This window comes from Petaurus breviceps, unplaced genomic scaffold (genome assembly GCF_028583685.1).
Source record: "Petaurus breviceps papuanus isolate PSGF00001 unplaced genomic scaffold, PetGlider_PUasm1.0 76, whole genome shotgun sequence".
Classification (NCBI taxonomy): domain Eukaryota; kingdom Metazoa; phylum Chordata; class Mammalia; order Diprotodontia; family Petauridae; genus Petaurus; species Petaurus breviceps.
Window position 1 is genome coordinate 9,626,027 of NW_027186473.1, and position 17,134 is coordinate 9,643,160.

The 17,134-nt window shown below is 36.5% G+C and overlaps 1 protein-coding gene across 1 annotated transcript in view; it reads left to right on the forward strand.

The window, feature by feature from the left end:
• Window positions 1–17,134, forward strand: part of SPATA18 (spermatogenesis associated 18) — an 82,326-nt gene that overhangs the window by 25,310 nt on the left and 39,882 nt on the right. Inside the window, exons 9-17 of the mRNA XM_069105220.1 lie at window positions 86–204; window positions 4,172–4,267; window positions 5,379–5,513; window positions 7,794–8,034; window positions 8,893–9,051; window positions 9,790–9,965; window positions 11,594–11,717; window positions 13,315–13,398; window positions 15,669–15,718. Coding sequence (XP_068961321.1) covers window positions 86–204; window positions 4,172–4,267; window positions 5,379–5,513; window positions 7,794–8,034; window positions 8,893–9,051; window positions 9,790–9,965; window positions 11,594–11,717; window positions 13,315–13,398; window positions 15,669–15,718 — 1,184 coding nt within the window. The remainder of the gene's footprint in view (window positions 1–85; window positions 205–4,171; window positions 4,268–5,378; window positions 5,514–7,793; window positions 8,035–8,892; window positions 9,052–9,789; window positions 9,966–11,593; window positions 11,718–13,314; window positions 13,399–15,668; window positions 15,719–17,134) is intronic.

Sequence of the window (17,134 nt, forward strand, 5' to 3'; positions counted from 1 at the left end):
GACATAAAAATGCTGCCCTATGTATGATTTTCTGAAAATATTTAATAGGGTTTTAGACAGTTTTTGTATTTATTTTTCGCTGAAGGAGTCACTTGAAAAGGACAGACAACTGCGAGAACTTTCTGCTACTCGGGAACGGGAGATACAACAGTTAGATTCGGAATTGAATTCAACTCGTGTACAGCTCAGCATGGTTCAGCAAGAGTAAGAGGAAAATGACTTGTCTTTTTCTGAGAAAAAAATAATTGTTTTTCATTCAATTACATTAAAAATTTTGCTTTTAACCTTGAAATGAAAATTTTGGCCCATAGTTAATATGGTGATGATGGAACTTTGGAGATCAATAATAAGGTTAAGGTTTTAGGAGATAATGACTTTGAGGTTTAGAGTCACCAAATACTTCTTAAAATATGATGATCCCAAACACTATAGGACACCTCGGAGGAGTATTTATTTATTTCCTTCCTGGTACATTTCTTTCCACAAAACTTTTAGCCATCTCTGGCTGAAAGAGGAGGGCAGGGTAAAGACTATCTTATGAGATTCAAGAGCACCTGGGACTCAGAAATAAGAAACATGACTGAAGGGTAGGCGTGAGAGATCAGGAAGGGAGTGAGATCAAAAGAGGACAGAAAACTAAGGCATCATGATGCATTTATCTAGCAGCTGTGGCCAATTGGAGAACAATGTAATCAAATGATATCAAATCCTTGGAAAAAAATAAAAAATTTAAAAAATGTACTTAAAAAATCATGTAAGAAACATTACTTAGGTAGTGTCAACCAAAATTTATCAAACTGAAGAATTTATAATTTAATGGGAATGATACATATTATAATAAAATATGTATCTCTATATTATTTATAGTGGAATACTTTTTAGCCAGTTATAGTTTTTGATTAAAGAGGACCATGGTACCCTGATATAAATTTTAAAAACATATATTAGAATATTGCTTAAAAAGACAAATTAAAAGAATTTTACAAAAATAACTTCTCCCTTAAAAGATTGGTGACCTCTGCTATAAAGTATGTCTTCAATTGGCTCTGCCAATGACAGATAGGTCCAAAAGGGGATTAATCAAGCAAGCAGGTAAACACTTATTAAACATCTATTATGTACCAGACACTATACTAGGTGCCATAAAGCTCTGAATTAGAAAGAAACTCAGAGAGCAAAAACTGTCTTCAGAGCAATGTGGAAGAAAAAGGTGCACTTAGAAGAAGGGAGCAAAGGATAGTAGTTTTAGGATCCTGGGGTTACTAAGTCTGCTACCAGCATAGAGTATAGGTGAAAAGGAGACAATCTCTTATTCCCCAGAGCAGAGTCAATTGAGATAATTTTGTTAGGAGAATTTATTTCAGGCAAGCCAGTGAGGAGAGTAGAGAAATGGGTTGAAGCAAGAGAGAAAAAACTTGGATCTAACCTATCTTTCCATCCTCATTGGATATTATTTCCCCTTCCTTCACTCTGTGATCCACTTTCTTCTCTCTTTGCTCACATGCAACATTTCCCCTCTTATCTCCTGACCTTGGCACTGGTCATGCCTGGAGTGTACTTCCTTCTTGCCTCTTTCTCAGAGTCCCTTTCTTCTTTCAAGATGCTGTTCAAGCATCATCTGTCTGAAATTTTTCCTGGGGATGGCTAGGTGGCTCAGTGAATAGAGCACCAGCCCTGGGGTCAGGAGGACCTGAGTTCAAATTCGGCCTCAGACACTTAACACAAAAAACTAGCCATATGACCTTGGGCAAGTCACTTAACCCCAATTGCCCTCCAAAAAAGAAAAAAAAAGAAATTTTTCCTGATTCTCCCAATTTGCTAATAATTCCTTCCCTCTAAAACTGTCATATGTTTGGTCACTACACACACACACACATGCACACACACATAAACACACATGTTTACACTTGTTTGCTTCATATATTTACATATGTACTTGTCTTCTCTCCCACTAAAATATTAGTTCTTCAGCAGTTGGGGGTTATTTCATTCTCTGTACTTATGTCCCCAGTGCCTAGAAAAGTGACTGGCATATTGTAGGTGTGTAATAAAAACTGGGCAGCTAAGTGGCTCAGTGGATAAAGTGCTGGGCCTGAAGTGAGGAAGACTTATCTTTATGGGTTTGAATATGACTTCAGACACTAAATCACTGTGACTCTGGGCAAGTCACTAAACCCTGCTTACCTCTGGTCCTCCTCTGTAAAATGAGCTAGAGAGGGACTTGGCAAATCACTCCAGTATCTTTTCCAAGAAAACCCCAAATGGGTCACAAAGAGTCAGACGTGACTGAAAAGACCAAACAACAACAAAATGCTTGTCAGGGGGAAGAATTGGCATTTATTTTGATCAACTTTCTAATACCTTAACTCAATCTTTTTTTCTTTGAAATCAATGCTATTTATATACCACCTTCTCTTAATCTTTAATTATCCGTATCATATTCTAAGCTCCATGATACTTTCTCCTTCTCAGTTTCTTCTGTCCCTGAATTATTGTCTTCCTTTCTACTTTGCCCTCAATAGTCAGTCATCATTGGCAATTTCATTATTCATATGGAGGGTTCTTTTATCATCTTTGACTCATCTTTTGTCAAATCAAACTTCAATAATCATGAACCTTTATCATTATTTTACTTTATTAATTCATAGGGACAGTTTGTCATACTCCTTTAGACATCAGTATCACATGCAACTGTACCATCCTATGAAACATATGTCTGACTATAATCTCCTTTCCTTCCACCTTTCTTACTCCCTTATTCTCTTTTTTCCTTTTTGGAGGGGGGAATGCAGGGCAATTGGGGTTAAGTGACTTGCCCAAGGTTCACAGCTAGTAAGTGTTAAGTGTCAAAGGTTGGATTTGAACTCAGGTCCTCCTGACTCCAGGGCTGGGGCTCTATTCACTGCGCCACCTAGCCACCCCTTCCCATCTTCTTTAGGGTCTTATTCCATCAGTTATTTATTTTCTTTCTTTAATCTTCAATATCTTTCTCTTTACTGGCTCCTTTTTCTTTATCCACAAAATTTCTTATAGCTCTTGTTTCCTTAAAAATAACCATGTCACCTTACAAATGTTTCCCTTGACAATGCGACTCCCTTAAGCTAGCATTTTTTTCTTTGTCCTCTCTTTCACTGTACATATCTAGGAAAAATAGTCTAGTACACTTACTACCTTGATTTTCTTTAGCTACTTATTCCTCAATGCAATCTGGCTTGTATTCTTAACTAATCGTTTGAAACTGCTATTCAGAAATAACTTTATACACTGAGCCATTTAGCTGCTTCAGTTTTTATTACACACCTACAATATGCCAGTCACTTTTCTAGGCACTGGGGACATAAGTACAGAGGATGAAATAACCCCCAACTGCTGAGAAACATATTTTAATGGGGAGAAGACAAGTACATATGTAAATATATAAACAAGTATAAACATATACGTAAAGTGACCAAATATATATTGAGATACCAATAGCTTTGCAAATTGAATGCAGTGCAGAGGAGCTGTCATAAAGATTAGTAGAGCTGGCATCAAAGGAAGTAATATCAAGATGAAGGCTTGGCTAAAGGCGGTCAATCAGTAGGAAGGGGGGAGCTAAGAAAAAGTAGCCCTATTTCCCTGTAGTTGACATATAGGAAAAAGATTTATCCATAAGAATCTTTTCTACTTACAAACATTACCCCTTCCATTTCTTATTATACATGTTGTATTTTCCTCTTTTAGTACATCAGTGCTTCAAGGATCTGTGCTTTCATGTGGGTTCTGTAACTTAGATGATCTTCAAGAATTAGTATGGATGAAAAACTCATAAACCTGAAGTCAACCTGTTGGTCAGAAAATGAACAGTTGAAACAATTGGAGGGGCAAGATGGAGAGGACTGGACAAATATAATCTTTATTGTGTCTGCTATATTCTGTTCTTAGTCCTGATTATTATATAGTATTTGGGGGGAAATGGAAGGTCAGGTATTTTCTAGTGTAGTTGCTTCTGTTCACCAAAGAATGTTAGTATGTGTTTGCATAGAAACCTACTATATTTTTACTATGAATGCAGATGTCTATTCACAACTGGGTCTTTTTGTTTCAGGATTCAGTAAATTTTCTGGAAAAACTTGTGTTTAATTTGGAAGATCTACCAAAATCTATTGTTAGTTACTGATTTCTCTTACAGTCTGGCAGAAACTGAGATGAATCTTGAAGATACCAAGACCAAATCAGCTACAGCCCTTTTGGCTGCAGAGGATGAAATAATTCATCTAAGGAAGCAGTAAGAAAAATCTGCCTCAACTGTACTTGGTGGTGGCCTGTTGCTTAATCTTTGCCTTGCCAATTCTTGAAGTACCTATTCCTGTTTTTCATTATTCTTTTGTCATGTGGAATAATGACCAAACTTACTAAGCAAATGATAGATGAGTTTATTAAATTACTATTTTAAAAAAGTAGTAATTGTTTAATCAGAGCTATGGTTTAGGCTGTGCATCAAAGTAGTTTTTTTCCCTTTTCCTTCTGCTCCTAAGCTTGAGGTATTGCAGTTTTAGCTTTCAATAAAAAATTAACATTTAAAAAAAATCTAGATCAGCGATTTCACTGGTGTAGAGAAATGATGATGTGGAAACTCCCTCCAGTGATGAAGATTAGAAACTCTTCTTCAACTTTCATTTTAGATAATTTCGATCTCCCTCTTCTCCACAGGGAAGCTTTCTTTAATTGTTGTCTCATACGTTGCCTGATCTGACTTTTTTTGTTGTAATGCTTAAACATTCCCTTTATACGTTTACTTCTTGTGTTGCTGTTCTTGAATTGTGGCTTTAAAATTACTTCTTTGGAGTTGTTCAAGGTATTTTTTCAGATAAGGAAGAACTTTGTTGAGAAATTACAAGACCTATATTAGTTATCAATAGTTATCAGTTTATGCCTAATAGTTTTAAGCTTAAAATTTATTCAAGGGTAAAACCATGCACTTTCCCCCTCCAATCCTCTTTTCACTAATTTGCTAAACATTCATAATAAATTTCTGGAGGCCAAACTCTTTCACAGTGGCGTTCAATGAAGGCTGGTCTGACCTAAAGCAGAATAGCCAAAACAAAGCAATATTCTTTACTCTGTAAGGACTTCTAGTTGGCCTTATGCTGCTCTGACATGACACCAATCATCTAAGTGGGTATCCTCTGTAGGAAAAAATACCTATTCATTCAGAGGCATAGAGGTGGAATGGTATCCTGACTCCTGGGTTTCCTTGTACTTCTTACATTTTGCATTTCTCATCTGCATTTTCGTAGAAATATTACTATTCAGTAGGGGTCTGATTAGTGGAGTTGCTGCTACTGCTAAGCATGCATGCTATTGCTCATTGAATTTTTTTTTCCTTTGTGGTAAAGGCTCAAATCTCTTCAAGCCCAGGAGGAGTCCCGCCAACGCAGCTTGGATATGTTAACTGATTATGAACGACAACTTCGGACTCTGAAGGATGAGATTGCTGTCCTGTCTGCAGAAAAATCTGTTCTCCAGAGCAGGTCTGTGATCCAGTTTGACACATGCTTCTAAATTCTCCCATTATGGAAAATATTTCAAAGTGAGATTTTAATGTTGGAGAGGCAACATGGAAATATGGTAGGACCTGAAGTCAATAGACCCGAGTTTCAGTTCTGGCTCTTCCATTTACTTGCCATGTGACCTTATGCAAGTCACACCCTCTCTGAATCCCAGGTTCTATTAAATGAGGATAACAATACTACCTGCCTCACAGGATTGTTGGAAGGAAAGTACTTTGTAAATTAAAGTATTCTGTACATCTGGTATTATCATTATGTCCATGAAATACCTTTTTGTTACCACATTTTATTTGAATTGATGCTAAAGGGGAGAAAAATGGTGACTGCCTGGCTCTTGGGTAGAAGCATAAACAAAATTATGTCTTTAAAATATTATAGTATTATGTAATTCAAGGAACTGATACTAAAAGACTGTCTTTGTCTACATTCTACTACAAGGAAGAGAAGCACCAAGATCAGTGCTTGCTGTGTGCTTGCACTTGCCACCCTGGGTCCTAGGTCTTGCTGGCACCATAAGGCAGGGAGTGTTAGGGAGGCCCATGGCACTACAGTGAGAAGTATATAAACACAGAAATTGTGCACAGGAGTTTCTTTCTACTTGGGAAAATATATTTTGTATGTTTAGGAAGCTATAGGAAGTTATAGTCACAAAGGCATGGATAAAGAAGATAGGTGCTGCCATGGGAATTTTATGCCAACATTGAAGCTGAAAGAATGAGTCAGAGAATTATATTTTGGGAAAACTCGTGACTTGAAGCCAGACTTGAAAGCCTGAACTCATAATGCAAGGAGGTCTTTGTCTGGTGGGTTCCCATTTCCAAGGGCCTTTGGGCAATATAGGGGAACTTTTTATGGGGCATAGGGACCCACTCTATAAAAGGGACAACCTTTTGGCCATACTCCTCGAGGGACCATATCCCTTCTAGATCTGAGCAATTTCTGACCCAGTCTTTGTGTTATGTCTTTTCTCTTACATTTAGAAATAAGCAAAGTTGTTAACTCCTTGGCCTAGCATTCAAGGCTCTTGACTGTCTGTCACTAACCAGTCTTTGCAGCTGGATCAAATACAGTTTTTAAAAATCCATGACCTCCACACTCCAGAAAAACTCTGGACAAATAGGGGACTCACTGAACCATGAATACATCTCAGGTTTTCCTATCCCCATGCCTTTTCTCATACCTTTTCCCTGCCTAGAATGTACTTCCTTTACATCTCCATTACTTCTCTCCCTCTATTCCTGTTGAAATTTTCCTTACCCATCAAGATGTAGCTGACATGCTACACCTATTCCACAAAGCCTTCCCCAATCTCTTCCAAAAAAGAACCGAACTTTTCCCCCACAGAACTCTAATAGTACTTTTTCCTGGCTCTGAACCCCATTCTCATCCCTATTGTGGTTCCTCATTGTCTTCTTTGCCCATATTATTTAGATTTTCCATTCTATTTCTTCCCCACATAGACACATACCTATTTTTGGCTCTATCTCGTCTAAGCTAGCCACACTTATAAACTTAGTTATAGCAAGATGTCAATGAATGCTAATAGTGAAAAGGTGTTTTCAGGGGGAGCAGCTAGGTGGTGAAGTGAATAGAGCACCAGCCCTGGAGTCAGGATGACCTGAGTTCAAATCCAGCCTCAGACACTTAACACAAAAACTAGCTATGTGACCTTGGGCAAGTCACTTAACCCTAATTGACCTCCAAAAAGGAAAAAAAAAAGGTGTTTTCAGGGAAATGTCAGGATATTTTAATAGGGATAATGTGGAGACACTCAGTGTTTTGACCTAAAAAATTCCTCTAATACTGGGAAATGTAAACAAGTAAAATCACTCCTTTGGCTTAAACAGTTGTTTTCAGAAGGCAGGCCCTTACTAAAATGCATGTGACCGTGTGGGGGTGATCCTGAGTACACTGAGAGAGCAGTTCATTATATTCTCTGACCTATGACACTCACAGTCTGAAATGTAGAGAGGCAGTATGATACAGAGGAAAAGAGTACCAGACTTAGTCAGAGGACCTGAGCCCACCTCTATCAGTGTGATATTGGGAAAGTCACTTCTCTCTGTGCCTGTTTCCTCATCTCTAAAATAAGGATTTTGAGCTAGCTGGCCTTTAAGGTCCTTTCCACATCTAACTCTTTTCTAAGTCTGTGTGTGTGTAAGGGGAGGGAGCTGGTGCCCAGGGCACAATGTGCTGTTGACTAAGAGTTATCAACTGCTTTTAACGCTTCTTCTCTGACAGACTCTCCAGGAGCCGGTCTCCTAGCCCTGATGCCCATTGCAGCGGGTCTTCCAGTTCCATTAAAAAAGAGATGGCCCTGTCACCTCTAGCCAACAGACTGAGCTCTGTCTCACGCAAAGCTAATCTCCTGGCCCGGTTCAGTGATGCATATGCTCAAGGCCGTCTGGAGGCACAGACCTTGCTCAAGAGATACATTGAGAAGATGGAAACAGTGCATAGGATCATCTATATTGCCACAGTGGTAGGACATAAAATTACTGGGACACAGATGTCTTTGCTAACAGTTTGTATATAGTTTGGTATTAACTAACAGTGTTTGGAAAGGCTAGTAGATCATTTATTTATCAGAGATATTTCTTCCTTCCTCCCACCCCCTTTCATTCCCCATAATGTCTTTATGTATATTGCACATGTGTATATATGTACACTTATGTATAATTTGGTAGACTTTTAGTTCTTTAAGAAACCTGATATTATTCAGTCCAACCCATTCATTATACAAATGAGGAAACTGAAACCCAGAAAGATCAAATGATTTGACCAAAAATACACAGCTAGTTAACAGTAGAACATTATGATTTCCTACTCTTTCTTTATTAATAGTATGATGCTTTTTTTCATTCACAACATCAGTTTATCACTATTAGGCAAGTACTTCTATAACCTAGATGTTTTCTTTCTTTTCCTGTGCATCATATTGCAATTATTATTATTATTATTATTGTTTTGGTCTTTTTGGAGGGGAGAAGGCAGGGCAATTGGGGTTAAGTGACTTGCCCAAGGTTACACAGCTAGTTTTTTTGTGTGGGTGTTAAGTATCTGAGGCCAGAACCGATCCCGGGTCCTCCCGACTCTGGAGCTGGCGCTCTACTCACTGTACCACCTAGTCACCCCTTTTCATTATTTTTTGATCCAGCGATAGAGGCTTTGTTGAAACCCTTGAAATTCCTTCCCTTCCAGAAACTTCTTTTTAACACTTTGGTTTAGGTCAAGAGGAAGTAAAAAAAGTATTTTGTTTTGATTTGGTTGTTTTGTAGCCCCTGCTTTACTATCACCTTCACTAAGAGGAATATATGGCTTTTTTTTTTTTAATTTGCAGGAGTCTTTCCATGTAGCTAAGATGGCATTCAGACACTTCAAAATACGCGTGAGGAAGACATTAACACCAAGTCATATAGGGGCAGAATCTATTGAGGACATTGTCATGGATTACATAATTTGTCATCTTGATTTATATGATGTTCAAAGTAGTGTTAACGTAAGTGCTGGAAATTTTTAACATGATGACTATACTCTGTTAATGATGTCATTGGCTGGAAGATAATCTATATAATCACAAATCTATCTTATTTTTAAATACACCTCTGTTTTAGAAGAGAGAGGAAGTAAACATCTATTTTATTTGTTGCTATACTTATAACCTGTGTATATATATGCATACATACATACATACATATGTATAGTAATAGGTTTACTAGGCATTTATTGACTTCTGCTTTCTTCTTTGGAAGTTTTATAGGATTAATTTGACCATAGTTCATATTTTTTTTTTTGCTTTTTGGAGGAGGGAAAGTAGGACAATTGGGGTTAAGTGACTTGCCCAAGGTCACAGGATAGTTTTGTGTTCATAGTTCATAGTTTTTAAGATAAGTTACGAGCAAGATCTACAGTAGGGGCAAATCTTGCACTTACCTAGTATGGCAAAATAAAGGTAGTGGTAAGAAAAAAGCCTCTCGTCTGTATTCTCCATTTAGCATTGAATCATCTAGGTGTATTACTGTCTTTTTTATTTTATTCCTTACTATATGACTACGTAGTAGTTAAGGTACAATTTTCATTCTTTTTCTAAACGCATTTTCTTTTTCTCTTCACTATATAGCCCACCCAAATGGCCCATTTTCCTCATCTCCCACATATGTCAAAGTTTTAGGAAATCATAATTTCTTGTCACAAGCAAATAATGAGAATAAGGTATTTTTTAAAAAATTATTTTCAGGATGTGATTCGTGCCATGAACGTGAACCCCAAGATTTCTTTTCCACCTGAAGTTGACTTTGTCGTTATTAGCTGCTTCATCAAGGAGATATGCTGTATTGCATTTGCAATGCAGACTTTGGATCCTCCCCTAGATATTGCATTTGGTGCTGATGGAGAGATTTTTAATGATTCCAAGTAAGAAAACTTAAGTGTCGAAATAGAAGCTAAAAAGGCTTAGAAATATATTTCACAAGTCAATTAGAACATAGCTTCTGAGCCAATGTGAGGCTGCTCCCAACTTTGGGAAAATATTGTTTTGGATAAAGAACATTTTGATAGAGGGAGCCAAAACATTACTGTTATTACATCAATAAGTATGATAATGAATACTTTTATAAACCACTTCACCTTGAATAGTTTTCTTCTCTATTAAATGGGATTGAATTGTTGTGGTGTAAGTATAACTCATTGGGAGAAAGTATGAATTGATGGGTATCTGATTGAAGTATCTTAGAAGAAAGGTGCTGTATAAATACATAATTGTATTATTGAATGTTTACTGTATCATCTGGAGCAATGATTTTCAACCTTTCCAAAATTGTAATTACCTACTGTAGTTTGATATTCCAGTTTCCCTCCCTAAAAGTTCTCTATAATGTACTTTTCTTTCATATAAGTAGAAATTTAAACTAATTTCATCTTGAACATTTTAAAATCTGAGTTGAACGTTTAAATCTTGCCTCTCAAGATAAATTGGATCTCTCTAAGTTGTTACCGAGCCAGAATTGTCAATCACAGTTCTAGGTCTTTGTTTAGTCTTTGTTTAGTCTTTGTTTAGTTAATGCCACACGATGAGAGCTCATGTAAAGAAAGGTCTCCCCATAAGTACTCCTCTATGCCAAATGCAACTTGCAATAAAGATGGATATCATTGTACCTATAACACTGTATCTGCTTTCTAGTTGCTGTCATTGCTACTCCTAGTCTTCAATCAATATCTAGGTTTCAGATAATTTTTCTTTGGTTTGTTTTGCAAGGCAAAACAATGCAATCTTCTTAATCTTAAAAATTCAATCTTCCTCATTCCTTTTGTATAAATCTCTCCTTAGGGGAATTTATTACCCAGAATCATCCACAAACTTCTTAGAATAAAAAAAATTATGGAACATTCAAATTACAAAGGGATCCCAGAGGCCATGTAGTCCAAGATTTCTCCCAAGGTGGAATCCCTGCCAGAGACTTTTGATTAAATACATCTAGTGAAAGAAAGCTCCCTGACACTCAAAGTAGAGCATGATGCTATTAGATATGTCTATTCATTAGAAAGTTCTTCTGTGTGATGGGCACATATCTGCTGCTTTGTAACTTTCACCCATTGATCCTGGCTCAATCCACAGTAGCTAAGAAGTCAGTGACTTTTATTGTATTTCCCTCAGTTTTCTCATCTTCAAGCTAAACATACCCACTCATTTAAACTATTTCTCAATAGATATGCTTTAAAGATTGCTCACCATCCTGCTCATCCTATTGTGTACATGCTCCATTTAATTGTACCTAATACTTATAATATAATGACTCACATCTGGTCTTAGCAGCACAAAACTTACTCATGTTATTTACTTTTGTTTATCTAGATCATTAATATAATTATTAATATAATACTCATATACTTTATATAATAAATAATTAATATAATATTTTAAGTGAAGTTAAAACTAAAAGTGAATCTGGTAGTGCTCTATTATGGATTCATTCCAGTTTCACATTATTCTCAGCTTATTTTTCTTCACTCTGATAAAATTCTCATGCATGTGTTTAAAACAGGTATCGCCGCAGCTGTGACTCTGATTTCACAGCTCCCTTGGTCTTCTATCACGTGTGGCCTGCTCTGATGGAGAATGAAATTATCATTATGAAGGGAGAAGCTGTCACCAAGAGAGGGGCTTTTGTACGGTGTCATTGTGGAGTCGAAATTCATCAGATCTGTTTGCCTCACAGATTCTTGCCACTTTTTGTACCCAGAGGAATTATGTTCTGTTGATTCCACAAAGAATTTCATAGAAACAATCATTTTAAAAGGTTTCACATAAAGGGGAAGAAGCGTGTGGTCCAATGGATAGTCTAGAAGACAACTAAGTCTGTTCTTTGTCTCTACCACCAATTCACTATGATTTCCTGGGCAGTAGGCTTCCCCATCCATAAATGGGAGAACCCTCTCAGGAATATTGTGAGATTATATAGGCAAAATCTTTTGATCCATGCTGTAATGGAGACCCTGTGTAATCCTATTTATTTTAAAATTATCAATTAATCTTAAGGATTTTGCCCAAATCTTTATATCACTTAATTACAAGAAGTCATGAAACTGATCATTCCACCCTCCCCCCCCACCCTTTTCAGGGAGGAGGTGAAGGTGTGAGGGTTGAAGCCTCCTGTGCATATTCTGCTCTGTGCATGACTTTCACACTTGGTCACCAAAATGGGGTTTGGTTGGGAGAACATTGATGGCTTTCATTGGCAGTTGTGAGTGTCTGGATATCTATATAATGTGCATCATGTAGATTGTATCACTGTGCTTCCTGGAAAGCATTGTCAGTTTTGTAATGGAGAGTAAAGTTCTTCTAGTAACTACATAAGAGCACAGAGGGTAGCCTTTGCTTCTGTGTCCTTTGAATTGGAGAATGGGGAGGGTAATGACCAGTGTTTCTGGATACCAAGGGGAGAATTAAACCCAACAAGTTTATTGCATAATTTCAATTTTGTAATGAATTAAAGGGAATTTATAAAGTATATTATGAGTAAAATCCCATTATGTAAATATCATTACAGGAAAGAGTTCTAGATAGCAGAACCATTTCCATGTTTTGGTGAGACAGAAATAGGAAAGAGGTTTTGTTGAACTGGTTGCTATAACCTTTATACACTGAAAGACCCTATACAACAAATGTTCTTTCCAATTCCTACCTTGTAATAAAGCACCTGCTTGTATTGCAGAAAGAGTTAGAGAGATATTTGATGGCCCTTAATGTTCAAATAGCAATGAATTTTAAAATCCACTTACCTTCCCCATGTTAAAGATTAGAACTTGTTATCCTTTAAATTCCTAAAACAAAAGGATATATGAACAAATATATGAAACTTTGAGGAATATGAAATTACTGGGATGAAGGTATATATATATATATATACCACTACCTCCTTTTTTCTTTTCAAAAATATTTCTTTTCCATTTATTAATTAGTTATATTTCCATATGTTATAAACCTTGAATGTAATTTCTAGTAATTGACTCATTTTGACAAAATTCTACTGGCACAAAAAAAATTCAATGTCCCTTAGTAATGGAATTTTATCATTGAAACACTACAACCTGTTAATAAATATAGAATTTGATAGTTATAGGAAACAAAAGTGGTATAAATTATATTGATGGTGAGTGGTAGAACACTAGGGTCATAAGTAAGATCAGTAAAATATCTAGTGTTAAGTTGTATTGTTACTTTTTCTCAACCATGTGACTTTTTCCTTTCTGTCCTTTGATGCAGTGGTCATCTGCGAAAAACATCAACAGAAGTAGGAGCCGAAGTCTGAGCCCTATCCATCACCGTGGTAGCACGAGTAAAAGTGGGGTATTTATCACTCTAATTGTCTTAAATTCTATGAAACAAATTTTTATTGTGAGGAGTCAGTAACTTCCACTCCTTTAACAGTCCTTATAGGAAAATCAATAGTTTATTGGTCTGAGTATAGGCCAAACTTTCTCCATGTCTGGTCTGTAAAAAACCTGTGCTTATAATCTCACTCTTTATTTTTTTCCCTTTTTATCATTACTTTACTCTTTATGACAGATAAAAAAATGGTAAAAATTAGTAAAACATTGTATTTGAATTGAAAGAAATGTAAGATAATACAATTTCACCGTGAAATATACTTACATAATAATTTTGTATAGTTTTCAGTCTTATGTCTATGTATGTATATGTGTGCATATTTGTGTATATAAATATATATACACAGAGATTTATTTTCAAAGGGTTCTCCTCTTAGGGTTACAGCATGTATTCTAGGGAAAAAACCTCCATTTGGATCAATATAGTGTCTATCTACAGGTAGAATGATGATTTGCTAGGATAACTTGAGGAACTGACTCTGGATTCCAAGGACTGATGTTCAAGTTCTGCTTTTTACACTATTTGCATAATCCAGAGAAAGCCATTCCATTTCCTGGGGCCTTAGTTTCCTTTTCTATAAAATGGACGTCCTTTGAGGTCCCTTCTAGTGCCAGAGGATGGCATTAAACAAAGTTCAGCAAACATTTATTAGGTGCCTACTGTGTATGGAAGGCACTGTATAAGACACATACAGAGAGTAGGTATGATTCAAGGTAGAGAAAGGAACAGGACAAAGGTAGAGTCTATACCCAATGCTATGATAAATATAAGGAGAGAGATATCGCTTTCAGGTGTGAGGATTAAGCAAGGCTTCATGGAGGAAGTAGCATTTGAGCTGGATCTTGCAGGGAGAAAATGATTTTAACAAATGAAATGAGGAGGGAGGAGCCTATGTTCCAGATAAGAGGGAGAAAAGGACAAGAGTAAAGAACAATTAGTAGCACAGTTTGTCTGGAACATAGCATGGACTAAGGATAGTAGTAGAAAGAAGGTTGGAAAGGTAGATGGGAGGCAGGTTGTGGAGACCAGGATCAGAGCCTTAAGCGGGTGACATAGGAGTGTGCACTGAATTTCTTAGTCAACACATGAAAGTTTTTGAACAAGAGAATGATTTCTCAAACATGTGCAATAAGGAGATGATTTTGGCAGTTATACGAAGGATAGATTGGAAGGAGGAGAGACCAAAGGAATGGTGATCAGTTAGGAAGCTACGAGTCCAAGTGAGAAGTTTAAAGGTGAATTAGGGTAGGGGTATTGTGCCTGGAGAGGAGCTGGATGTCAGAGATGTTGTTGAGAAAGCATTGATACAGCTTCACATTTGATCATATGTGGGGACTGAAGGAAGAGAGGGGAAAGTCAGAGAAGACTGAGATTTTGCTGCCAGGTATCTTGGAGGATTGTGGCACCATCAACAGGAATGCTGTTGTTTACTGTTATACAGAAAATAGTTTATAAGACTAGAAAGAATCAAATTTCCTCCCCCTCTCCATTAGATTTTAATACTTTTTGTTCTAATTTTTGAATTAAAATCATACATAAAATAGAGATTACATTTTCTTAGGTTCTCTTGGGCCCTAGTCCTAAATTCCTCTTTAACTTATTTATATGAATCTGGAAAAACCATCTAAATAGACTGATTTGTACTTTTATGACCCATGTCATTTAATAATAGTTGTTTATGCAGTGCTTTCAGGCTTGCAAAGCATTTTACCTGTTATCTTATTTGATCTTCATAACGACCCCATGAGGAGGGTGGGGCTATTATTATCCTAGTTTTGTAGATGAGGAAACTGAGAAACAGAGAGCTGACTTGCCCAGGGTCACAAAACTAGTAAGTGTCTGAGACAGGCTTTGAAACCAAGTCTTCCTGTTGTCATCTCCATTGCTCTATCCTCTGGCTCCCCTAGCTGTCTCTATTTGAGACAAACTAACATTAAGTCTCCAGTTAAAAAAATATATAGATATAGATACCGGTTTCTATCCCATAGAGTCTAACAAGAGCTACAATTGGTAAACAACCTCAAAACAAAAAACAGTTCTGAAAAATGATTATATATAATAATATATAACAACAATAATATATAATAAACTATATGAGAACAAGTCAGAATAATTCTGGAGTGCTTTGGAGCCATTATTTATCTGGTATTAGAAATGAAAAACAACAGCCGTGTTATAAGTTTAAGTCCTATTAATCTGACCTTTTATTGTTGTTCTGTGCTTTATAGGTATCAAGAAGCCGAAGCCCTTCTCCACCAAGAAATATCAATACAAGTAAGTGAAGATTAGTTTAGACCTGCTAAGTTCTTCACATTCTTCATAGCTCTGTCAGCCTCAGAATGTGTCTCTTTTGATGAATGGTCCACCTCAGTTGTATTTCTCAGTGATGTTAATGTTCCTGGTTGGCATAGGCAGTATCTTAACAGGCAGAGCCCAGGAAACTTGGATTCTGGTCCTTGCTCCACCACTGGCTTCCTTGTTAGCTGTGGGACTTAGGACAAGCCACATAACCTCTTGGAGCTCAATTTTGGGAGATATCTTGGTGAAAACACTTTGTAGACTGTACAGTGCTATATAAATATGATAAACATAGGCATTATTATTCCCACGTCTTCTGCTCTTGACCATTTGCTAATGACTCAGAAGCAGACGATCCTGCTTGTCCCTTAGAGTTGCATAAGGTTCTCTAAGAAATGAAGAGTCTCTAGCAAAGATAGTTTGGCCAATACTCTGGGAGAAAATGAAAATTTTTATTGCTGTGAACCTAGACTCCTCTTCTTTCATTTCAAGCCATGCTAAAAGAAATGAAAAGGAAGTGACAACTCTGACCATATATGTTTTTCTCCACTAGGGTTTTAAGTTGACTGGAAGTATTTCTTTGCTCCTGTACATCTGGACAAATCAACTTCAGTGGTGCTTCCATCTGTTCTAAGAGTTCTTCAAACCTCACATAAGATAATGTGAATGACAATTCTGTATCACTCACAGGGGAGAGTTAAAATTTTTTTTGGCTTAGTGTGTTTTGATAACTTTAGATATATTGCTTTTTATATTTTTAAAAGAAATTAATTCAATTAATTTGATAAAAATGTGTAGGTGTTTATGATCATATTCATTTGATGCAAGGCTTACTCCACAGTTTCAGGGACTCCATTGTTAAATACCATACTGTATTTTAGCAAACTCTAGAAACAAAGATAAAAACATCTTAATCAACTGGTGTTTAGCCAGTGCAAAACAACACAACACAGGACATTTAATTCCACAGTCCAGTCATAAACATCACATGTGATCAGACTAATTTTAATTTTAAAACAATGTTATCATATGGTGCTTTTTTGGTTTTGTTTTGCTTTTTGGAAGATATCATTATCTTAGGCTGAGAAACTTCCATTTTATCCCTAGAGTTAATTATCTTTTTTTAAATATGAAAAGTTTTTAACTAAGAGAATACTGTTACTCGGTGCTGCTCTCTCTGCTTCTCTGTGCTTTTTACCCCAAAGTCTAAGTATCAGGTCATGAGAATTACTTTGATTATTAAACCCTGACTGTCACTGAGGGGGAAATCTGTCAGTTAGTGCTCCTCAGCTCTATTTTATTTTTTGGGATTACTTTGCTTTGTACCAATGCATACCTGAAGTTTGACAATATTTACTTGATATGTATTCATTAGCATTTCCATTTAAACACACAT